Source organism: Festucalex cinctus, chromosome 4 (genome assembly GCF_051991245.1).
Source record: "Festucalex cinctus isolate MCC-2025b chromosome 4, RoL_Fcin_1.0, whole genome shotgun sequence".
Lineage (NCBI taxonomy): Eukaryota > Metazoa > Chordata > Actinopteri > Syngnathiformes > Syngnathidae > Festucalex > Festucalex cinctus.
The window spans coordinates 29828349-29853975 of record NC_135414.1 but is presented as its reverse complement, the minus strand read 5'-3'; the positions used below and the strand labels follow the sequence as shown (position 1 = coordinate 29853975).

The following is a 25627-nucleotide window of genomic DNA, read 5'->3' as shown; positions in this document are numbered from 1 at the left end:
TGCATTTATTTGTACTATAGTTTGAACATTTCAATGGAATCTCCAGGCTTTTTTTTTGTAGGGAGTAAGTCATGTAATGTACATTTCATTTAGGACACAAATTGGAACTTGATACACATGGTGGGAAGAGGATTTTATCTGTACAAATATATTTTTACAAATATGTACAAATATATTGTTTTAATAGTATTACAGTAGTTTCTCAAGAATAACACATTTATTCAGAAGATGCTTTATTTTTGCTTATTCAATCTAGCTTTGAATTTGAGCTTGAATCCTTCCCGTGTGAAGTTTTGTCGCGAGCTCTTGTGTGATTAGTTGGTTACCCAGATGATAACGAATTAAGCATATTGTATAGTTTAACTTTATGGGTGTTTCCACTCGTATGTCAGTGAGCCCCCTCATCTGACTGGTGTAGTTTTTTTTTGTTTTTTTGTTGTTTTTTTAAGTCCTCGTTTGGGGAGTTGATGAATTAAGCTGAGAGGGAGGGACGGAATCTGTCAGGGCCCTTGTTAGCGTCAGCAGCAGACGGCGGGAGTTGTTGTCCGCTGACCCCTTTACACGTGCTGATCTATCACCCTGACGCAGACATCGCCTGACAACAGATAACTGGCTGGACACGCCGTGCCACCTCGCGTTACTCACACCAATACGATCATGGAATAATTTGGCACATTAGCTAAAATGCTAACATTTGCACTGCTAACGTGTTTGTGGTCTTGTTACAAACAGTAGTAATAGTACAATATTAGTAATTATCTAACAATAATGAAAATAATGAAAAGGACAATAATGGGGACTGTTCTTTTTATCACATGCGTATTTGTTGATTTAAAAAAATAAATAAAAATCAAACTATTTTTACTGTAGGCCATTTCTACTAGGCCTGCCAAAGATTAGTCAACTAGTCACAACTTTATTGACGACCTGCCAGCAGCAAATTCAATACTCAATGTATTTTTTAAATTATTATTATTGTTTTGAAGCCAGTTTGAAAGGGACTGGTATAAATGGCTGGAGTCTACATCTTGTATTGGATAAGGAGGATCAAGGTATTTTAAGTTGTCACTCTCCTGCAATTTGACAATTTTACATTGTGTAATCCAGGCGAAGACTTCTAATTACAGTAGCTAAGCATGGCTCCAGTTCCCTGGCAGTGGAGAAGAGGAGGGGTCAGTCAGTGGCAGACATTAGCACTGCCCAACCGAGTGCTCATCCATAATGGACAAAGGGAAAAGAGAATATGAGAGTTTTTTTTCTTTCCCTCCCTGATTGCATCGACTGTGATGATGCTCGTCATCACTCGCAGTGGAAGGGGCAACATTAAACAGCCCTGGGGCGGGATAAGAGCGACTATATCGGCAGCTAAGTGACTTTAATGCAGCCAGTGTATCATTTCAACTGCGAAGAGGCACTCGGCTGACCTCTGCTGTGGCGTCTTAATCACCGGGAAACAAATTGTGTGGTGACTTGGAGGGGGAGGTGCAGGGAGATTCTCCTTTTGGTGTGTGTGTGTGTTTTTTTTTTACACTTGTCAGAATAAAACAGAAGAAGCGCAAGCGCTCTGTCATTACAATGTGTCACCACTCCTCTGGATTCTACTTCAAAGATGCGGCGATGAGATTATTATGCTTTTTTTTGGGGGGGGGGGGGCGAAAGAGCACTCGAGCTGCTGTTTAGTTCATTATTGTTGTTTTCTAAACCAGGAGTTCCCGCCGGGGACCGCAGGCTCTAGCTTGGAGGGCTGCCAAGTCATTTACAATCAACTATGTTGTGGCATTTAAGAATGATTCGATGAATAAAACAAACATACTGAAGCCTATTGCTTCTCCAGATGGTCACAAAAATGCTTAAGAATCCCTGCCATCCAAAAACTTTGACTGACATCTGTGCGCATGTTCGCCAAGCGGAGGAATCCGCTGATGGCTGGAGACAAATGGCCGAGCGCTTTTTTCCCCCACCTCATTCGTCGCCGGGGGCCTCCAGGCTGCGAGAGGAAAGCAGAAACGGAAGGAAACCTTACGAGGGATTCCCATTTCCTGCCCCTGCGCTTAAAAACAGACGTGTGTGCGCGTCTGTTTATGTGTTAATGGTTGAGGAATTTTAGCAGCTGCCTTAAATCCTCTCTTTGCATAAAGAAAAAAACATTGATGGACTTGCTATCTTTTAAAGAAAAAGATGTGTTCAATTCCTGTTGCACTAGCAGATCTTTATTCCTTTGCCCATTTTCTCTCCTTGTACTGTTGCTGTAACTTTTGCTGTTTATTTGTGCAGTAGGTTATCTAAAGCAGTGGTTCTCAACTGTTGTGCCCCTTGTGACCTGCATTTCCCTATTAAGTCCCGCTCGACATAGGAATTGAGAATAATTTTCCGATTCAATTATTAATGCTGTTTATGGAACAGATTCCTTTTTGTGATTCTTTCTCATTGGGTGAGGAAATGAAATAATGCAAACGTATTTGGTTTGTTGGACCCGATACAGCATATCCGTTATGCACTCATCATCTGTTAATAGCAAAAAGTCAGGAAAAAATCAGGGTGTGGGGAATTGATTTTTGGGAAACATTTTTTTGTGCGATATCGCTCATCTCACTGAGTGGCAAAGGCTTGTGAGTGTTTGCAAACTTAGCGAATGTTTTTTTTTTTTTTTTTTCGTCAGGGTTCGTTGAAGGCTGCAAAGACAGTTTTAATGTTGCAAACGTTTTTTCTTGTTGCCAAGAAATTTGATTTTATTTGCGGGCCGCAAAAAGATTAACAGGGAGCCGTAAATGGCCCTCGGGCCATAGTTTGGAAACCCCTGGCGCAGACTAATCTTGCACCCCCTATTTTTATAGGATATCTGGTACCTTAATGGAGCTGATTTAGGTAAATTCCCTCGTAGTACATAAATTCATCAAATTACGTTGTTATTGTCAGCAGTGCATGTCAGCGGGGACTCACATTGAACTATGGAATCCGCTAAAATAAATCATTTTTAAAAATGAGCGCAACATAAAATGGATAATTGGCCCACCGATGCGTCACAGTTACGCTGATGCGCGATGGCTTTTCCCAGAAATGTTTTTCAAATTCCGATATGTAGGAGCTTTAACTGTCTAAAGGAAGAGCATCCATCTTCTTCTCGACCGTCGTCCATTATCTTGAGCTAAGACGCAGCCACTAATGTCCACGTAAACGCCATTAAACATGTTTGCCGAGCTTCTGGAGTGGAGCATTTAAGATGCATGACATGCCTTCATCATGCCCATTACACCTTTTTTTCTTTTTTTCTTTTTTTTGCTTGCTATGACAAGGCATAATCGTGTAGTCATGGAGGAGGGTTGTTGTCGTATCGCCAGGAAGAAAGTGCAAAGAGTGATGCGGCCAACTGCCTGTTAGCGTTTTCCACTCGAGATGATTAATGGCCGCCGAACAGACAGCAAGAGCTCCTCTTGTTGAAGCGCAATAACGAAGACGCAGAGGCGGTGGAGGTAATGAAGTCTCGATACAGCCTAGTGTTACACTCCTAATCTCAATTGGAATATAAAGTTTGTCATATATATATTTTTAAAAGGGATTCTCCCCCCCCCCCCCCCCCCCCCCTAAAAAAAAACAAAAAAAATAGCGAGACCATCCTATCTTTTAGTTTAGACTTTGGGCTTGTGATGCATCTAACTTAGAAGCAATATTATGCGGTTATACGGTACCTGATTTGCGGATGGTTGTGTTTAAAGTGTTTTAAAAATATTACTATATAATACTGTTTTCTTAATCTGGCACGTAAGACTTAGACAAGTTTTTTTTTTTAAACAAAAACTAATAAAAGCTAATCTAAAAGAAAGTATTTAAAAAAAAAAGACCTCCTCTGAAAACTAATTAAAACAACACAATTTTAAAACAAACCTCAAAAAGAAATATAAAGTAAGTATACTGAAAATTCCAAAACTATTATATTAACTCGGAACCCTACTGACACGTGACATCAAGAAAGAAAGTCAGAACATTTTGGCTGCAATCACGAGTGTGGACGGGGGCGGGGGTGTAATGAAGGCTGGAGACATCCTCGCGTTACGCTCCTAATCGGACCCGTAGTCTCGGCTTAGCAGGGACCACATGGTGGGTTATCTGCGCTTTAGAGTTATTCTGGGAGGAGACACTTTCGTACCGTGCCATGAAGTCATCTTACAAGGTGCAGGGAGGACGTGGCAGTGATAGCGGTTTAGCCGTAGGCATACTGTTGAGAAAATGTTGGCTCCATTTCCAAGGACACAATACTTGATTCCATCCATTTGGCACTCAAATGTTTTTGCTTTGAAACACGTCGTGGTGTTTTGTGTAAAGACGTCCCCAGATCCATTTTGCTCTTTCTATTGTGGGAATCGGTGACCTCCCAGCAGGACATTAGAGGAAGTCCCCTAACTGTAACCCTGAGACCATGAGCTCCGTCCACACCAATTACGCCATGAATGGGCTCTGGGGGGGATCAGTGTATGCATTATATTTCCACTCCCCCCACCATGTCTCCCAGCGTGGATGTATGCCGGCCCCCTGGTAACAGGCGGGGCACTTGGCGCAAATGCGCAACTACAATAGGAGGAAGGTTCTCCGGCCTCATTTTGCCTGTTACTTCTGGAAAAGTTGCCCTGTTCACGCATATTATTGTGATTTTTATTCTCACTTTGCCGTGAAACAGCTCCCACATAATAGTTCCGATTTACACTGTTCAAATTTCAACTTGCTTCTAAAATTCACGCCTCCCGGGGTATATATCGTCCGAGTCCACATTAGGTACAGTATTTGCATAGTTTAACGTTAAATATCAACTTTTCCCCATTCATTTTCAACGGGACTGACATTGAACTTTTTCTAAGTACCGCTTTCCACGCCCACTTTCCATACATGCAATTAATCATCATTGCCAGGTGTCTCATACTGCTGTGCATTGTCCAGTAACCAGGAGATTGCAAGTTCGAATCTCACCTCACACTGTCTGTTGCAAATATATCCATGGCTGTTATGCTACGTACATTCAATGGTTCGATACCAACTGACTATCAGATCAGGAAATGGATTATAATCTCACTGAAATGATTAAATGCACGTTACATTTCACCATCAAATGACACTTTCCAAAATAAACACGCCATTAGCCATGGATTTGAACAAGTCCAGTTCGCTCAACTGACTATCATATCAGGAAATGGATTAGAATTTCTCTGAAATTATTAAATCCCACTTTAAACAGATTGCAGTTCGCTTTCTTTGCAGTTCGCTTTCTTTTTATTCAGTTGTCATTTAACTACAATTAAACATTTGTAATTTTCACACAGTTTACTTCAAAAGCACGTGCATTCAAATCTTAGCATTTAGCTTTTCAGCATTCCCGCGCCATTTCTGCAGAAATTGCACTTTGTCTAGATTTGTAGATATTTTTCTGACGCAGGGTGCCGTTTGGCAGCGTGTGAATCACCTTTCACACTGCACGCGCCAATTGAACGCAACAAGCAAATGACATTTTTCCTTCCCTTGTCTGTCCTTCCGTCTTCACCCTCTTCCTCCCTCCTCTGTTTATTGTGCTACAGTTACAACCAGTGAAACTTGATAACGCCATGGGGGACAGGGGCGGGCGGGGAGGGCATTGGCCCGCTTGGTTGAGGCCCGGGGGGAGGTGTTGGTATTGGGGGTTGGGGGTTGGATTAAGGGGCCTCCTCCTGTCCTACACAACATGATTAATGATCTCCAAACAAGTGGGGGATAACCTTTTTTTTTTTTTTTTTTCGATGGGCCAGCCCTTTGACGGACAGCAGACAAGGGCCCGACGGTCGTATGCCGGGTAGCGTGAAAAGGTTGACGGCGGACAAGGGTGCTATCGAGACGGGCTGCCAAGGTGACAAAAGGGAGGAGGTCAATGGAGGCGCACTTAGCCAAGCCAGTCTGTCAGTCAGACAGTTAGTCAGCTGACCAAACACACACACACACACACACACACACACAGATAATCACACGTCCATCTTGGAAGAGCGTCGCAGGAAATGGGCGGATGCCTCGCTACTTTTTCATCACGCCACCAAGAGAGACGCCCAAACTGCCGCCCCTGTTTGGATCAAAGTTTTGGAGATTTGTGGCTTCTTCTCCGTTGATACAGTTGAGGAAATAATTTGTCTTTTTGGTCAACTCCACCCTTTCAGGCGGACAAATTACAAGCTAGCCTTTAGGGAGGGAATGCGACCAAGTGGTGGGGGACGTGGTGCCTGTCGTCTTTGCTCAAAACCAACGGAAATGGTGCTTTTCATGGTGTTTGTTTTTATATTCTTAGCCATGTCAGATACAAATCTTCTTGCCAACCAAGGCTACTCTTTGTGCCGCTTCCTTTCCTGATTTCCCCCCACCCCACATACATCCCCTCCCCTCCCCCTGTTTTTTCCTCCTTTGCCATTTGTTCCAAAGCCCTGCGTTGTCCATCTTTAATTACGACCATACTGTAAAGGGATTTAAATCTCTAAGCTGCCCAGCCGGGAGATTCTTAATCACCCGGCCCGTAACTAACGTTGCACAAGAAGAAGGAAAAGCTGCTGACCGGTTTGCCCTGCCGGCGAAGAGGTCATCACTTACACGAAAAATAACTGCGGCCGCCTGATTCTTCACGTGTCTTGTTTTGTCTACACTGCCAAGAAAAAAAACAACTTTGCTGTCGACTGACAGTGACATCACAGTGACGAATGGCTTGAACGGCCAGGCTGATTATCGGAGCCGATGTTGGGCATTTCGGTGTCGGCCTTTTTTTAAAATCTGACATTCGATATAAGGTAAATCTAAAGCCATTTTAATCTCAGGGAGCTATTTATTTAAATTTTCAGCTAACTTTATAAGAGATGCTACTGACCTCGGGAACCTTCTGAACCATTTACTTTTCTTCAGCATTAAAACAAGGAAATTGTTTATTGTTATTTTTAAATTTGAGAAGAATTTACTGTAAAAAAAAACAACAACAAAACTGTAGAGAGCTATGGTGTTTACTGGCTTAATTTTCCATTTAACTTTTTAAAACATATTGGTAACCTTCGGAGCTCCCTGAACTCTGTTTGAAATTTAAAAGGATGTCAATTGTCTAAGATAAAAGAACTTGTTCAACAAACATGGTTTAAGACATTACAACAGAGTCAAGATTGGCATTTTTATTTTAACATTTTTTTATGCCAATATCACCCCCACTTTTTTTTTTTTTTAACTGAAAACGAATATTGGCTTCAAATATCGGTTATCAGCCTCCTCCTATATAATAATTGGCATCGGCCCTGAAAAAAACCGTATCGGTCTATCTCTACAAACATCATATGAGCAAACCGATTTTCGATCAACAGCAAGTGGCAGTACAAAGCAAAATGGCCGCCGGTGAGTTGAGTTTCGCTGCTCCATTCATATTCCACAAATGTAATATGAATCAGAAGGGCAGGTTTAGACTGGTGGAGGCACACGGAACCTATTTTTGTCAGGAACATTTTGGACTTGAGAAAGTAAAGTTGTGCAAAAGTTTGCCATTGAAAGTGCTGACATGCTAATGGCCACACAAGACTTCAAACAAGATGTCACAAAACAAAAGGAGCAGAGGATGAACCGTGCACATTTTTCTTCTTTATGGCTTTTTAACGATATTCATTCATTCTAAAAGGCTAAGCTGATTTACTTACGAAATGTAATTAGACTCTCATTCAGAGCAGTTCACTGTCACCCATTAAACGCTATCTGTTATCAACAATAAACGTTTTCTTTTTTTACCTTTTGCATTAAGGGCAATTAGCTTCTTTTTTTTACACTTGGCAATTAAGATTTGTCAGGGGCAAAAGGATGTGTAAGGCATATTTGTAAAGATTTACTGTACACTCGCAACAAATGGAGCATCGCTATGTCGAAATCTAATTAGAGGCAAATGAGTCAAGACTGCACTTGCTTACTTTTCTTCACTATATAGCGGTGACCATTCAAAATGTCAAGAAGTGCAAAGGTTGGGAGTGCGCTAACTGTGCTACATTCAAAAAAAGTTTTTTTTAAAGGATAAATCACCGTTTCCATCTACATTTAATTAGTTTGGAGTTTTATTGGAGTTTTATTGTCGCAGTTGAAGGATAAAAATGTTTTTAGTGCTGGGCTTTTTTTCCCCCCTCATTTCAGTGATCATTAAAGATTGACTTATTAGGCCATTTTAAATACATTCCGAAATAACGTTAAATATGTTTTTTCAAGTTTTCAGTTGTTTCCTTTTTTTTTAAATAATAAAAAATGGGTTGATCTATAGATATTAACACTGTATAGGTGTATTTATTTATTTATTTATTTATTTACCTTACCTAACATTTTGACATTGTGTTTTTAAGAATGTTAAAATGCTAGCTAGAAATTTGTGCTGAAGACGGTTTTGACCAGGGAGCACGTGAATTTCCAAGAACAATATTAATCAATTATTCATTAATTATAGTATTTGATTAATCACAGAATTTGATCTTAGTCTTAAAACACACTCTTTTGTGTGTAGTGACTTGAGAGCAAAGAAATTGCAGATAACAGGGGGAGAAAATATTCCAATTTTAGATATTTTGTAAGAATGCAGTGCTGATTTTTAGAATCAATGAATCTATCGATTATTCAATAGATTAATTGGATTAATTTTAATTTTGCATTAAAGTATAACAAAAGCATTTTTCCTCTTGATTACTGTTGATTAACCAGTGATTGCTGTTTATTTTGTACTTCATATCGTATAGTGATAAAAAAAAGAAAAGGAGGGGTAGGGGGCTGATGTACTATCGCCGCACCCGCCACCACACTTGCTCCTCCATCTGTGTCCTGTGTGCGCTCTTAAAGCAACGCTTCCTGGCCTCCACACCCCTGTGATGGATGGCACCAAACGCATTACGGCCCCCAAAGGAGCCGTACGCCGGCACAATAGGCCTGAGCTCACTTCCACCGGTGTTAGACGCGCATGCAGCAGCAGCAGCAGCAGCAGCAGCAGCAGCAGCAGCAGCAGCAGCCGAGCCCTGAGTGCAAAAGAGGCCCTAATGGAAAACAAGATGCTTGACTTGAAGGAATGGACTTTGGGTTTGTCCACGCCACTTCACTGGCTGTGATTTGTTGCGTGTGGGTGCGCTGCTAGATGGATGCAATTAACAGGTTATGTTCTGCAAGTTAAACTGTTCTTTTTTTTTTTTTTTTTTTTTCATGAATAAAGGTAGAGGAAAAATAACGAAAAGGTCACGGCGTTTTCAACCTTTGACGCCAGGCTCTGCCCACATTCGGCGCCGTGAGGAATAAAAGATTGTTAAATTAGTGTTTTGGATTGGGGCTTGTTGATGATGAAAAATGAGATACGCCCATAAAGTTTCATCGTGATCACGCTATTTTGCTTTTCAAATTTTCCAGCCATCCTCGAAATAATTCAATTCAACTTTTCAATTCAAAATGTTTATTTCATTCTTTAAAAAAAAGAACTGAAAGGAGACAAAAAGAAGTCAAACTTGTGATATCGGCCCCTGATCATAAAATAAAATTCAAAAATGAAACTATAATAATGATAGTAATAAGACAAAATGAATGACATTAAGCAGTCAAGGTGCTATTATGGCCACAAACAAAAAGATTCAAGACCATGGCCTTGTATATATATTTGTTTAATAATTGAGCTTTATACATTTTTAAAAATACGAATGGACTGAGATGATTATGTAATCCAGATTGTTCCAAACACTGACACTGTTTGTGCCATTTTTCTCAGATTTCAAGTGTTTCAATGACTTGAGTTTACATTGTTCTTGTTTTGTTCTGTAGTCTATTCTTGTAGTCACCCCCCCCCTCCGCCTTTTTTTTTTTTTGAATTTGATTAGCATTTTAATTGGTCAAATTTTATGATGGGCTTTACATATTATTTTAAGGTGGTGAAACTCCATCAATTCAATAAATTTTAAATATTTTAGTTGTATAAATAATGGATTAGTGTGGTCTCTGTATCCATATGCAGACAAGACACAGATACCACGTTTCTGTCAAAGAAAAATGGGTTTTGGCTGCTAATCATCAAACTTTGAAGGGATGTTCCTCACACACTAAATGCCGTAAGCAATAATGCTTCGGGATTTGCTTCCGATTGGGGCTCATTTTGGTCCAATTAGAGGACGAGGAGCCCAAAAATGGCTGCTTCAAACCAAAATAATGGACTTCCTGTTCAGTTTCGGTTATGGGTCATTGAGACTCTTTTGTGCGTCCTAGTCGATCTTATTTCTTCTTTCTAAAAAAATAAAATAAAATGACCATATAATATTTTTTTAAACATTTAATTACAGTTAATCATGTTCCAAATAAATTAACCAGTTATTTACTGAGACAAATGAAAATGTAAAAAAAAAATACATAGTTGCATTTAATTAACAAATTTTAGGGAATATGGATAAATGAATGCAATATTACAGGAGTCTTGATAATGTCAATGTTCGGTGGGTCTGATTTAGGGGGGGTGGGGTAATCAATAAATAAAAATGCAAATGAAGTTGGTTGTACGTGGCCTGCAGACCATACTCTGCCCCCACTCATGTTCAATAGTCTTCTGCCTTTTTGTTTGTACTGTAACCAATTATGAAATAATAGAACAATTATACACATTTGTTTGTTTAATGGTCCTAAGTTGTATTTTTCTGCAAAGACGCCAAATCTCAGTTCATTCAAACGTTTACAGTGAATTTGTGGAGCTAATTTGAAGCCTCTCTGCATCGGTTACATCCTGCGAGAGCAAATAAACAAGCAGCTGTCACGCCTTCCGCAAGCCAAAAGCAATTACCATCGATGGCGCTTCAAATTTGGATGAGTTGCCCGCCTCCCCCCGCCCCCCCGCACTCTCTATACCGTCCTCCTCTTTGAAAGGCGTATCGCTTTTTCCAGCGCTCGTATCGATCGCTGCAAAGAAGCTTGTCAGCTGATGGCTCTATCCGTCAATCTGGATGTCTGTTGGCTCAAGCGGGTAATTTTCTCTCGCGGAGCCAATCTGACCGGTCTGACAGGTGGCCGCCGCAGTTATCACCTGCTAATTATATTCGGGGTCCTTTCAATAAATTGGAATGCGGTCAAAAAGTTCATTTATTTCACGAGTTCCATTCAGAAAGTGGCTTTTCGCCTTCAAGCGTTCATCATCAAAAATAAGAAAAAAATAACTATTAAATATTCTATCCCGTGATTTAAAAAAACAAGACAATCACTTTCTAAATTGATTTTTTTTTAAATATACATTCTTGACAATATTTAATGCTCCTGTAGGTAAAAGCTAGTCATTAGTAACATATTTGTGATTCAATTCTGTTTTTTCAGCGAAAAACAAAAAGGGCTGCCTAATCGAAAGGAATCGACATTAAATGTCCCTCCTTCCATTATGTATCCAACATACCTTTGCGTCATGTCGTTTGTGTCGTACACATTCTTGACATTTTGTCACGAGGCCAGGTTATCGGGTTACGTTTCTCCAACTCGATCTTCCTGTTAGCCGTAAAGATAGAGCGGGAGGTCATCTGCCTGCCTGTTAAATAAATAGTAGTAGTTGTGTGTGCATGCATGTCAGAAATATATGACTTTTCTGTTGTATTCCCTTAAACAGACTCTTGTTCAATTGCATGTAAAACTATAAATGTCCGTCGTTCGGCAGCCTCCATAACCCTCCCTCTTGATCAGGGTCTGGTCAGTTGATCCCGGGGGACTTGGGTTACAGTTGAAGAGGCCGTCTCACTTTTCGCAACCCCCCTACCCTCCATTTGGCCAGGTGAACCATCTTCATGACACGGGGAGTCGTATTTCTCGTTTTCTTTTCTCGCGTGCGCATTGACCGCATCGCACAGGATCACCATGCCAACCCGTCCGACAGGGATGCAGTCAAGTCTTCGATTTCTAGTAATTTGGAAAAAGCAGGAATTATCTTGTAGAGCCGATTCGGTTTGCAGAGCAAACATTGCATTGATAAGTTCCTCAATGCAATTAGTGGGCATTTAGTATATTCAAGATAAAACATCTACATGGTGATATCTATGAAACTAAGGAAGGGAATAGTTAAAAGTTTAGGCATACAAAAAAAAAAGGAAATGTAATACAGTAGATCCTGCAGTTTGTGGGGGATAGGGACCGGCTGGCCCCCAAATAGGGGAATTCTTTAAAAGTCTTCAAAAAATACTGTCACAAATCAACATTCAGTGTACTTTTTTTTTTTTTTTTTTTATGTCAAACCTCACCTGTTTTCTGAAGCTGAGACGTGATTGGTTGTTACTGGAGCCCTGAGCAACTGTGAAGTCATTTTCAGTCAACAGGAAGTGACAAAATGACTAAGATGGATACAAACACGTGGAACACAATATTAATCAGAATATTGTTTTTGAACTACAATGGTGGCACATACAACATAGTATATAAGATTTCTGACTCCAGTAATTTGTCTATACAATGGCAAAAACAAAACGACAGAAAACAAGAAAGAAAACGGGCACCTAGAGATTTTAATAAGATTCAGATGTGATGACAGCATGTCGGAGGGTTAAAATGTCATCCAATCAACCGTCCCTGACAGGCTGGCAAGCTTCACAAGTTCCAGTTGCTGCGTATTGTCAGCCCACATCTGCTTGCAATATTTGGACTCGCCAACGCTAATAAATAGAAGGCGGAGAGTAACTAACACGTAACACTTGTCAAGCAGATCCATGCCGGCTCGTCCGCCGTACGAGGCCGCTCTCACAAACGGCGAAGACAGTTTTATGATGCAGTCGATTTTGAAGCTCGACAAGCATGTCAATGTTCCGCGTACAGTACAGTTGTTGTTGTTTTTTTAAGTTTCTCTGTTTGAAGTTTGAGCGTGGATGCTGTCGAGCTGTACCTGCGTGGCATTGAATCCAGATTTATTGGCATTTTGTATCGTATTTGTAAAATTGTAATTGCATACTTGCGCTTCGAATGGTGTCATCGTTTGTGGCCTGACAAGCCCCCCGCCGCTTTGTGAGCAAGCTCCTGCTGAAATTTACAGCTCCTGACTGCGGTTTGGAGCCTTGCCAGTAGTTTTTCCACTATGGAGTTGACGGAGCGTACAAGACGGCTCCTTGAATGTATGGGCAGGCTTCCTTCTGCGTAATAATGCTTCCTAAGAATGTGCTCGCATCGCGTCCTCGAGAAAATGAAGTGACTTTATCAACCGGTCTGTGTAAGTTTTTGCATTTGGAATGGAGCCCAAAAGATGGTAAATGATCCTCAGAGATGAACAGTCTTTGTTGCATCAGACCTGCTCTTGTGCAATCATATCAAACACCGCACTGTATTTGCTCATGTCATGTCAACAGGGCACCTTTTGTAACCAGATTACTTTGTTGTTTGTCTGCATTCATCTTTCACTAGATCCTAGGACACTTTTCAGCAGTATCTAGCGTGGAGACGCTGCAAAATGTGCAGGATTTTCGATTACAGTTTTAGTAAATAGCAAATTTTCTGGTGTTCATATTATCTTTCAGTGAATTTTATTAAAAATGTGCTTTAATCATCTCCGATGTATTTTTTATTTTATTTTGCGAATACAAGCACACGTTCTTCCGCATAGTGACTCAGTTCACAAGCATGTTCCCTTTTATCTGACCCTTAGCGTGGATTTTAAACATAGAAGGGCCAAAACATGCCCCGTGAAAATTAAACTACACTACATAACTAGCTACCAGAGGGTGCTAGAACTGCACAATTGGAAATCAACCTGACTTTTTTTTTTTTTTTAACAGATGTGCTGCTTTTAATATTGTAACATGACGACGACAGCGATGTATTGTGGCAGATTTAATATTACGATATCACGATATTGCCGTTATCGTTACATTCCTATTGGCGGGTGGCTCTGAAATATACTCCCCGCGATGAATGCAGATCGACTGCATCCAACAACGATAAGCGTCCGTCCCTCATTGTGCTCCCAACCCCCTTGTCAGCTGTGGCTTAGGACACATGCTTAGAAGTTAGAATAGCCGTACATCTATAGTGTAGCGTTACATTGAACCGACCTTATGTGGAGCGTGCACGTCTTGAGCACTTGATAGGAATTGGTGCCTGAACTAAAGATAGCAAATTCCACACACTCCAGGCTGTTTTACCTTTTATGTCGCTGAGCATACATTCAAAATAAAACAAACATCCCGCCGGCGTGACAATTTGCTGCCCTTCACCTGACATGTATAAACCAAACAGCCCGACTTAAAGTAAACTTTTTTTTTTTTTTTTTTTTTTTTTTTTTTTTTTTTTTTTGCCTGTGGAGTCCATGCAGACGCACGTTTGTCCTGTCTGTGTCTGCTCCACATCAGCGGAGGATGACCGACACTACCATAGTTTTTTGAAAACCTTTCTGAAACATTTTAATATCAAGTTTGATTGACATTTTGGCATTTGTGGGCTTGACAATCAATTTTTATCTTTTCTTTTTTTCTTTTTAATGATTACATGGTGAGAGATCATCTTTTGTTTGTGTCAACATGGAGGGAAGAGGAAGACGCCCCTGGCGGGGGTCTGTTTGTGTTGGTTGACGCCTTCCTTACAGCAATAATCAACGCTTTCTCCTCCCCCCTGTCCTTCCTTGTTGTCTTTTTCACTAGAAGCTGAAAAATGCTCCTTTACCCTCTTAACCCCCAAACTTACTCCATTCATGTTTAGAATGGGGATAACTCTGCGGTTCACTGGAATTGTGGAGACATGACTGTAAAACAAAAGAGTGTCTGACTGTTTTTGCTTCAGTTAAACCCCACAGTGTTCGCTTGCTGGGTGGAACATTAATTTGCGGTCTGTCACCAGGCTGTCACTCAATTATTATAAAAGAATATTGCAAAATTTGTCCATCATGTAACATCAGGGATTATATTTAATTTCATCAGGGGGCACCCAATTGATTTATTATGGAAGCCCTTTAATGGGAACAGCTGTTTCCTGCTATAAAAAAAAAAAAAAAAAAAAAAAAAAAAAGGTCAAGGGTCAAATTAAATGACCTTGTTCCTTCTTTGTTGGCCACAGAAGGTTTGGACTGTAGTTTGAAGAATCAAATGTAATTGTTTTATTTAAGGCTGCAGCTAATGATTATTTTAATAATTGATTAATCTGTTGATTGTCAAATGGATTACTGGTTTGGGCCGTAACACGTCAGACAATGGGCCAAAAAGCGGTTTGTCACCGTTTTCCAAAGTAAAAGTTTTCAAAAGCAACAACATTTTTATAAGACCCATTTTCAGATATTTTGTCACCAAAAAGCAACCGTGCTTTTTGAAAAGTTCGATAAAGTATAGACGGCAACGTTGACAAAATCATTTGCGTTTACAAAGGTCTGCAAAACTGACTGCTCTTCACAAATTGAATATTATCTACGTAGACTTTGAAAAGATGTTTTTCATTGTTTTGACAGATTTGATTGTATGATTGAAGTTATGAGAATTATTTGTTTGTGTTTCCGTCTTCTGAGTTGCAGTCAGTTGAGACAAGAACTCAAACTCAATTAATGTGGGTGCTGCTGGAGATGATCTCGGTGTGCCTGGGCCGCAAGTATTCCACAACAAAAGGGTTCAAGTATTCAACAGAAGTACAATGAATCCAATTTTCTCAATATTTGTTAATAACTGTGCAAATTCAGAACATTCACAGTTCTTCACGTAGCGGTCCACAAAATATCATCCCGTGGGCCTCAAATGGCCCCCGGGCCGCAGTTTTAGACTTGTGTTTTTGAAAACTATGCATTATTCAGTGTTGAAATATCACGTATAAAAAAAGCAGCCAAAAGGAAAACATTTTTAGTTGAAAATGTCCCAAAATTTGGTTTTGGATATATAGTCTGCTTGAGTGAAATGTCTTTTTCACTTCCATCAACGCCGCCTATCTGCGCGTCTCCATCTGCCGTCTCCCTATCGTTACCAGTCTAGCCACTGGAGGGCTACAAACATGGGGCAGAGGAAGGACTCACTCTGGGGGGGGGGGGGGGGGGGGGGGGGGGGGGGCTCAAAGCGACCCCTGACCCCCGGTGTCATTAATCACTAGGCTCCTGATGGCCGTGTCCCTGGGGGGAAATCAGTCCGGGCCAAAGGATGATGGGAGGTGAAGCCTGCAGCCAATTACAGATGGGCCGGGGAGCAGCTGAGTGGACAGATCAGGGCTTTATAAGAGAGATGAAATGAGCGCCGGCTCGCCATGTGAGCGCAACGGGGCTCCCATCCGTCCCGTCCTTCTCACTGCCACGTCATCGCCGACAGCACTGCAGTGCCAGTAAAAGGAGCAGACGGAGAAGTCGGAACAATTACAAGGGCAGAAATGGCCGCCTGTGATGAAAGCGCACTTGGCTCTGCTGTGATCAAAAGAGGTGTTTGGGACCGTCCAATTAGGCGGGTTGGAGTTAAACGGCGCAGATGTTGCACAGCAAAGGCAAGAGCGGCTTGTTGACTGTCTGGACACAGCTGTTGCTAATGTGATTTTAAAAAAGAAAAAGAAAAATACCGAATTATTAAAGGGAAAGTGAACCTTAAAAATGTCTTGACAATATATGTGACCTCACTAATCGAAACATGACATTGTGGTTAATATTACATTTGTGGAATATGAGTCATGCAGCATCATCCAGCAGGTTTGAGCTATCTCAGGGGGCGGCCATTTTGCCACTTGCTGTCGACTAACAATGACATCACGTCACATTTGCTCAGCGCTCAGGCAGCTACTAATCACAGCTCACCTGTTTTCTGAAGCTGAGCTCTGATTGGTTGTTACCTGAGCTCTGAGCATCTGTGATGTAATTTTCACACGACGGCAAGTGGCAAAATGGCCGCCTTTTGATTCTGATAAAAACTGCTGGATTTTGCTGCTTAGCTAACACAATATTAACCAGAATACCGTATTTAGACGAGTGACGAACATATTTTTGTCAATATTTTGTCAATATTTTTAAAGGTGTGCCCCCATATTGCGATCACACACCACTGAAATTTGAAACTTTGTGTTGACTAATTAACGCCATCTTGGGTTTCAAACGCAGCCCCGCGCCACTTAGGATAGACAGGATAGACACAAAATTAGGTCGGGACAGTAAGCGGCGGCTAGCAATCAAGCCTTGCCATGCGTAATTGACCACCCAACCAAATGTTTAAAATTGATGTTTTAATAATAAAAAAATAATAATCCACCATAATATGTACCCAAAAATATGTTGCACTCTGTTTCAAATTTACAGCCTTTACCCCTTAACTCATTCGTCCATTTTCATTTCCGGCTGTTTTACTGGATTTTGACTGATTTTCCAAGGCCCACAGAATATTGTGTTCTATTGCTATAAAAAAAACATGGAACCTACCAAAGATAAAGTATATTTTTATCTGTTTCCGTTTTTCAGCAAGTTAGCATTAGAATATAGCTAAGTTTGATCATTATTCACAAATTTGTTGAAAACACTGGGGAAAGAGCTTGTTGCAACATAGACCTGGCTGATCTCTTATACTTTACTGCCACCTGCTGGCCGTTTTTTTGTAATAACTATCATTGCTTTAAGCGACCTTCAGGTCAGAGGTTGCTCAAAGCCTTTTATGCTCTCGCATAAAAAAATCAAACAAACATATCAATAAGTTTTTGGGACCATGGCAATATTTAAAATGGAACATGTTTATAGGTTTTTGGGAGCAAATGAGTTAAAAATAAATGTCTTACATCAGAAGTGCACACGCAACGAAGAGTCAACGTTACACAGATGCGATCGGCTGCATCAGATCTACAAATAGTTCACATTTAATGCAAAATTGGCGATTTGTAATGGAGGGCCGGAGGCGGAGCGGCTGTCGCTGCTGAATCCGTCGAGTGAACGTGGCTGTAAAATGGTGACTTAGATGCTTTTCATGAGACGACAGCCCGACACGACACCATTGACTGCCGTCGTGTTTTCAAAGCACATCTGTCTTTGTCCACGTGAAGTGTGGCGCTAGCTGTTTGCGACCTCACGAGCAGCTGGCCTGGCCACCACCTCGTCGGTGGGGGCGGGGGAGGCGGGGCGAATCGCTCCCGTGTCATTTGTTATGGGCTCATTGTTGCCGCGTGAAAACATGGCTTCCTGCTGACCTGCACTTTAATTCACACATCAATAATCCCTGGCTGATCTCTGACCCTGCCGCTTGTACTAATTGTTTGATGCGGGGCTTGATGCTGCTGCATCATATAAGTGACTGACAAGCACGGCCGACGCTTTTGATCCGCGTTCTGGAAACGTGGCAAAAAAAGACAAGATCAACATTTTTTTTTTTTTCGCGTCTGGTGGGGATGCGTCATAGCCACATTTTAGAGTCATCCACTTCTGCGAACTCTGCTGTGGAATTTGCGTTCCCTGTGAAGTTACTCCAATGTCCTGCTAATTACTAAAGAAAGAAAAAAGGGAGAACCAAACTTTTGCTGAAGCTCGATTTGATAAACGCCGTAATCACAAAAGCCTGTGGGTGTTGAAAAATCAGTCAAAATACTCCGAAAAACGGCTGTCAGTGAATGCATCATTACCTTGCCCGCCTCCATAGGCGTCAGCTTGTCGAATGTGTCATTGCATCAGTGTGTGTTTGCAAAGGAAACTGGCACTGTTGTTTTGCCTCACGTTAACTGGATTTGCAGATTAGACCAATGTTTTGCTGCCGCAACATTTATCTGCTGCTTTGGCCAGTCAAGCGGCATCATCACCTGTATGGCAGCAGGCTTTTGCCCCACCAGATCATTTTGCCAGTGCTCTACATTTTCTCCGTGTTTTCTATCTGACATCTTACACGTGCTATTTTTTTTTTCTACATCCTGACAACCGACTCCCATTCAATCTATTGAGCTTGTACCCGCTATGACCTGCCCCATTGTTGACGTCTAGAATGAGGAAAGAGCAATGCCAGAAAATGCTTTATTGCCATCGCGTCACATGACATGTGAACAGGCATGTCGTCAACATGAGCTCCCTTTACAACGTGCTCAAATGCGAGCCCAGCCTCGCGCTCAGTTTGCGTTTCACATTTTCGACATTATTACATTGTGTTTACATGGTGACAATCTTGTAAAAAGGGAATACTATTGTGCTTTTTTTTTTTTTTTTTTTTTACAAAATCAACTCACTCAAAATGTTAAGTTTGTCCTGCATATCATTCCAAATCCACAAAATAAATAAATAAATAAATGAATAAATAAATATTAGGCCTAATTGTGTTGTAGCATAGGCCAGTATAAAATCTGGTGTAATCGCAACTAAGACATGTCTGCTATCTAGTGGTGAATGGTGATATTACAATTTAAAACTACAGTTAATGCATATAAGTAGTTCGACACCTGTGAATTTGCATATTTGCGTGTTTTTTTTCCCTGGACTTCGTCCCCCATTTACTACATTTTTTTTTTTTTTTTTTTTTTTTTTTTTTAAATGGAAAACATTGAGTGTTTAAATGTTTATCAGCGTTTCTGAAAAATTCTTCTGAATTATTTTTCTCTTCTTTTCAAAACAAATATATACTTTCTTTTTTTTTTTCTTTTTTTTTTTTTTTTTTTTCTGGCCAGTGGCAATTAACCGAGTGCTATTTCAGTTTGTGGTGCGGCCTGTGAGCCGCCAGTTTGCCGTCCCTGGCCAGAAACTAGTGTCCAGCTCTGAATTTGACTTCCTGATCTGATGCAGGTCCATTTGCACGTGTCTTAAATGAATCAGGGCTAATCTGGGTGGCCTGATCGCCGCTATTTGCCAAAGTCATTAATGAGTCCAGTTCCAGGTTAAAGGGCTGAAGGATTGACGGGAATTAACCGGGCAGGGCAACTCTGGATACGAGCGTCCCTGTGTGTGCACCTCGGGTATGTGGATTTACTGCCGCAATCCTCTAAATGAGCTTCATTATACTGGACTATCCTGCAGGTTCCACCCACTGCTTCCCGTAGATTAGCGGTTTACCGTGACTCCCCCCCACTGATCTGAATATATGACTGGATAGCCGATAGCCCATATATGCCCGCGCAAGCCATTGAAGACACGGGGCGGCCATTTTGCTCCTCCCATCTCCCGAGCAGACTACTGTGTAAACTATACGGTATACGTACAGATTAGACACATACAGCTCATAGGCAGTTAGTATAGGGGCAGGGGTGGGTGGTTTTGTTGTGGTTTGTGGGTACGATCATGGAGATATGGGGAGGAGGGGCTGTTTTTTTTTCTTTTTTAATTGTATTAGGGATGTTTTGTTCAGCACCGTGAGTGGCATTTAAATGTATAAAATGTGCTATATAAAGCTTGATTTGATTTAATATGTTCAGACCATTGCTCCCCCCCGGTCCCATGATTCTGTTACATAGTGCGACATCAATTTGTATGTCTTTTACAACTATTGTATGGACAAATTATGTTATTTATCGTCGCAACAAATAGTGATGCATGACGGCGTAATTGAACGTAATTGAGAAACACTGCTGTATACTTATATTCTTTTCAGTCATAAATAGCCCTCTTAGGAAACTATATTGTAACCATGTGACTAAAATGTGTTTGACATCCCTTGTTTAGAGGAACAAAAGTGTGACTCGGACGGAGGAAGACGTGACAATTGCTTTTACTTGCGTTGTGTCTGTCCCATTTCATTGTTTTCAATCAAATAACAAAATGAGTCAAGAATTGAAAAGAAGAAATGGCGTTGACGACGCCCTCCTTCAGCTCCCATTTCTAACCCCGCCCGCTGCTCGCCACACGCTCCCTTGCAAGCTTGAGTGCAGATAAGCTGCTGACGAGATTAATGCATCTGTATCAAAAGTCTCGAGCCGCTCGGCTTTGTGTTGTTTGCGAAATCCCCTTTTCCAGGTCAAGCCAGATTGCCTTTAACTGGGCTAATATGTTTTCAAGCCAAATTGAACAGGCGTGCGGGACACATGCCGGCCTGCTTGCCACCCTCGGCCAATGCAGTCTCAGTAATCATTACAATTTTTTATTTGTTTTTAATATGGTAATGTGGGGAAAAAACATGGCGTTGAATATGTTTTCCTCTTGATGACATAGTCTGCTTTTTCGTCCGCCAGGAACCCCGGTCAACCGTATCCCCATCATGGCCAAGCAAGTGCTGGATCTGTACATGCTCTACAAGCTGGTGACGGAGAAGGGAGGCCTGGTGGAAGTCATCAACAAGAAGATCTGGAGAGAGATCACCAAGGGACTCAACTTGCCCACTTCCATCACCAGCGCCGCATTCACCCTTCGCACGCAGTAAGACACAAAATGGCCGACAACACATTCTACAGTCAAGTGATTTCATGTTTATATCAATGAATCAAATTTGGGGAGGCTTCAACATGATCAAAACCTTACATTTTTTGCAGTTTCAGGTGCCCCAAAAAACTCAATCAGTAGCAATCCCTGAAAAATTAGATGCATTTGGCCACTAATCTAATCCTACGTTTATCAAACAAAAACGTCCCGAGGAGCCATAACCAAAATTGAAGAAGAAGTCTTGTTTTCGTTTGAATCAGCCATTTTGGATGAATTCCAAAGGATCGGACTTTGGCAGATTTCTATTAGGGAATTTGGATAAATGTGCCCCAGTGAGAAGAGGATATCCGAAACACAGGGTTGACATTAATGGACAAGCTTTTTTTTTTCTTTTTTTTTTTTTAACTAAACCATTTAATATGGGAAGACAATGGCGTCAAAAGATCAATAATCATTTAAATGATTTTTGGAAAATTTTGAAAAAAAAAATAATAATTACACTGACGTCTACCATCAACAGAAAAGTGGATAAACAGGTCTGTAATAACAGTTTAATAAAAATTTAAAAAAAAAAGCCTTTGATACCTGTACTGTGACTAGCTCCTACTCAGAAACACTCCCAATCGGGAGCATCCTCGACAGACGGGCGATGCTAAATTAATTGTGCAGATTTCAAAGTCAACGTTGAAACATTCAGAGGATTCGCTGCCTATTCATTGCTGTTTACAGCTTTCATTATATTCATAAAGCAACATCTCTGTGTTTTTGTTTGTTTGTTTGTTTGTTTGGCTCAACAAATGTTCTCACGGGCTACATCCTGTATGACTCTCCTGCTCTGTGTTTCTCAATGGAGCCACTAGCACGTTTGTTTTCCTAAACACCCCATCCATTTCTCTCCTCCACCAAGCCACTCTCCCTTCTCACGTCCAATCCCCCCGAGTCCATTACATCACGTTGATTGAGGCCTGTCCATTTATTGATGCCACTGGGTTGGGTTCAGAGTTCACCGGGACTAAGGCAGCCGCTTGAGTGACAGCTTCAAGCCGGAAAACGCTCCAGTCGGTGCCACCGCCGTACGTACAGAAAAAGCCGGAATGGACTGTCACACGCCGCACTGTCCGCTAATAAGGATGCCCTAATGAAGCCTCATGTATTTTTAATGTGCTCCGCAAGCTCTATCTAATGGATGCCGGGGGGCGCTTAGCGCCTTATTGATCCGCCGTGATGCAGTCAGCATACATAATACTGCATGTTCATTTGAACGTGCCTTCTAATGGCAGAGAAAACACTGGAGCTGTGACTCTGCATTTACTCCATGACGTCAGCACAACACTCAGCACGTTTTGTACCCCGCAGTCTCATTTTGGCTGCAGCGCTGCCCTCAGTCTCCTCTCGTACCAACAATGGAGGAGAACAAGGCTGTCCTGTTTTTACTTCTGGACTACTGCAAGGAGAAATAAAGTGCAGGCTGTGGACTAATAATACTGCAGTGTTAAAGCACACAGTGTTAACCTAGGGGTGGGAATCTGACTGTCTCACGATTTTTATATTTTATAGATGAGCAAATAATTGTCAAAATCTACTCCAGTCTAACTCGCAAATGCTAAATAGCACTTTTATCCCTCAAAAGAACGGCTATTCATATAAAACACTTCAGGAATGTATACGGAGAAGCATCTTAACATTACTCACTGGCATATGCTCTTCCTACCCTGCTAAAAAAAAAAAAAAAAAAAAAAAATCAACTTTTATTGGCATAACTTGATCGTGACTTTCCTTCTACTCTCTAATATGGCTACAACTTAACTGTGCATCAGAACGCACGGAACCACACTGTCCCCAAGTGGCCAAATCGGGTACATGTGAACAGCATTCCACTACACAAACAACGGCAAGACAGTATAAAATACTTTACATAAAATTTATTTTAGGACATTTAGAATCTATTCTGAATTGTACTAAATGAGAATCGCGATTCTTATAAGAATAAAAAATTTTTAGGCACACTCCAAGTGTTAACTGTAATATCCTCCAATGTATTTGAACTCAAGGCAATGGACATTTGTGTCTCGTTTCCCAGGTACATGAAGTATTTGTACCCGTACGAGTGCGAACGCAAGGGCCTGAGCTCCCCGGGCGAACTCCAGGCCGCCATCGACAGCAACCGGCGCGAGGGCCGCCGCCCCAGCTACAGCAGCAGCCTGTTCCGCTTCTCGCCGTCGCCCGGCACCGCCCCTCACATCCTCTCGCCTCCCAAGATGCACCTCTCCGCCATCGGGCCCGGCCCCTCTGCGGCCCTCAACGGCCTGCAGGGCTCGCCGGGGTCCGTCCTGAAGAAAGGTAATCGAACCGTGCGCTCACAGGACACAACATTAGGTACACCCACTGCTGAAATATATGACGTGCTAACTGTTGGTATAAATTTAGTATTGTCCGTTATTTGGCTCAAACGGAGAGCTGTTTGTAATGATGTGAACATTGAATTGAAAGGGGTGTACGTGTGCATAATGGTTTGTTTTGTAGTTGGATTCGCCAAGTGTTCAAGTGATGGAATGGGTGCTGACCAGATATAGAGAAATGGCTCCCCTTGTTGTCCATTTAAAGAAACTGCAGTCTTTGCTTGCAGCTCAGGACTTCCAATACTGTGTTCACCAATGCTGGGAAATATCAGTTTCCAGTCAAAAATAAAACATTGACAACTTTGAAGTTGATTTATATGATTTTATATAAAGCTCTGGGAGGAAAAAACTGATTTGATTGACATTTAAAGCGTTATTTGCAAAAAATGTTATTAGTGTTTGGATTTTGGGAGTTAATTTGTCACTTGTTAAAAGAATAAGTCCATTTTACTCAAATATATAATTAGCTGGGGAAGAGAGGTTTTCTTTTTTCTTTTTTTTGAATAAATGTGATTGAAAGGAAATTTCTTCTCAGTTTTTTATAAGGTCGCGTTAAAGTGAAAGTCAACAAAAAATATATATATATATTTCCAGTATGTTCTTTGCAGCCTCATTAGTCAAAACACAATATTCTGATTAATTTTGTGTGTGTGGAAAATGAATTAAGCTGCAAAATCCATCCATTCTTTATCCATCGCATGGGGCGGCCATTTTACCGTGTCCGGCCACTGGCTGTCGAGTGAACATAACATCACAGTTGCTCAGGTCGTGACCAATCACAGCTCTCCTTGCAAACGTCACATGATCAAACTCAGAAAACAGGTCAACTGTGATTTGTCGTTAAGCCGAGCAGCTGTGATGTCATTTTCACTCGACGAAATGGCCGTTTGTCTACTTAATTCATATTCCACAAACACAATATTAGTCAGAATACCATGTTGAGGCTACATAGAACTTACTGTGAAGAAGCAGACCCGAATTGACATATGAAGGTTTTGTTTTTTTCCCATTTTCTTCATTATGTACATTAGCGATGGCACCATTTTACTGTTAAGTCCTCAAAGGGGCATTTGTTAATTCCAGTCTATTATGGTCATTTGTGTGTGGATTTGTTATTGGGCTTTTTTCATAATAAAATCAGCTTCTGTTTAGTTTTGCATGAAGGTGCTCACCCCTCCTTATTTGCACCCAAGTGACAAATATGCACGCCAGTGTTTGTCATCGTGACACTCGGTTATTTGTGTAGTGCTCGCAATATACGTGTCCAGGTGTGGCGTGGGTCTGCCTGGGGGCAAACGTGAGAGCCTTGATTACAAAAACGCTTCCCACGCCACATTCACTTTGAAGACCTCCATTTGACATGGCAAGGTTCCTGTCGAGGACCGTCATTATTACAGGAATGTGAACCAAGCAATCGCGGTGTGGAAAGTAGCAATTGACAAGGCGATTTACTTTTTTTTTTTTTCCCTCCCCTTCCAGATGAGCTGACTCCCTCCATCATGGCGGGCCGGCCCTCCATGGCCCTGGCGCTGGGGCACCAGCAGGTGGCGGGCCTAGCACGCGCCGCCACGCTGGAGCAGCTCCGCGAGAAGCTGGAGACGGCCGGCGCCGGCGTGGCGGAGGGCCCCGAGAGGAAGATGGCGCGTCTGGCCGAGGAGCAGCAGCGCTTCATGCAGCAAGCCTTTCAGCACAACCTGCTGGCCATGGCCTCGCAGATGCCCATGAACCTGCGCCTCGGTTCCCCCGCCGTCACCCCCCGAGGTCAGCCGCCGGTCGATCGCCGGTCAATCCCCTAGAACTAACGGGAACAACGAATGAGCAGAATTTGCATGTTATTATTATTTTTTTAACCAGATGAGAAGCAGCAGGACATGTCTCTGAGCATCTCCAGCAACGGCAACGCCAGCATCACCGTCTCTGTGGAGGTCAACGGCACAATGTACTCAGGTGGGCGCCACTTTCGCTAACTTTATCACAGGCAGGATTATTATAGTTTTGCAAC

General features: G+C 41.7%; 1 protein-coding gene and 1 long non-coding RNA gene across 3 annotated transcripts in view; one reads left to right on the top strand and one right to left on the bottom strand.

Moving 5' to 3' along the window:
- The window catches only part of LOC144018068 (AT-rich interactive domain-containing protein 3B-like), a 61815-nt gene that overhangs the window by 30977 nt on the left and 5211 nt on the right, over positions 1-25627 (top strand). For both annotated transcript variants that reach the window (XM_077520195.1, XM_077520194.1), the window contains exons 5-8: positions 21040-21223; positions 23307-23566; positions 25105-25386; positions 25480-25572. In XM_077520195.1, coding sequence (XP_077376321.1) covers positions 21040-21223; positions 23307-23566; positions 25105-25386; positions 25480-25572 — 819 coding nt within the window. The remainder of the gene's footprint in view (positions 1-21039; positions 21224-23306; positions 23567-25104; positions 25387-25479; positions 25573-25627) is intronic.
- On the bottom strand, positions 11085-13180 carry LOC144017194 (uncharacterized). The gene is made up of 3 exons (XR_013283128.1): positions 12486-13180; positions 12234-12323; positions 11085-11895 (listed from the first exon to the last, which is right to left on the bottom strand). It is a non-coding gene; the product is annotated as an uncharacterized LOC144017194 (long non-coding RNA).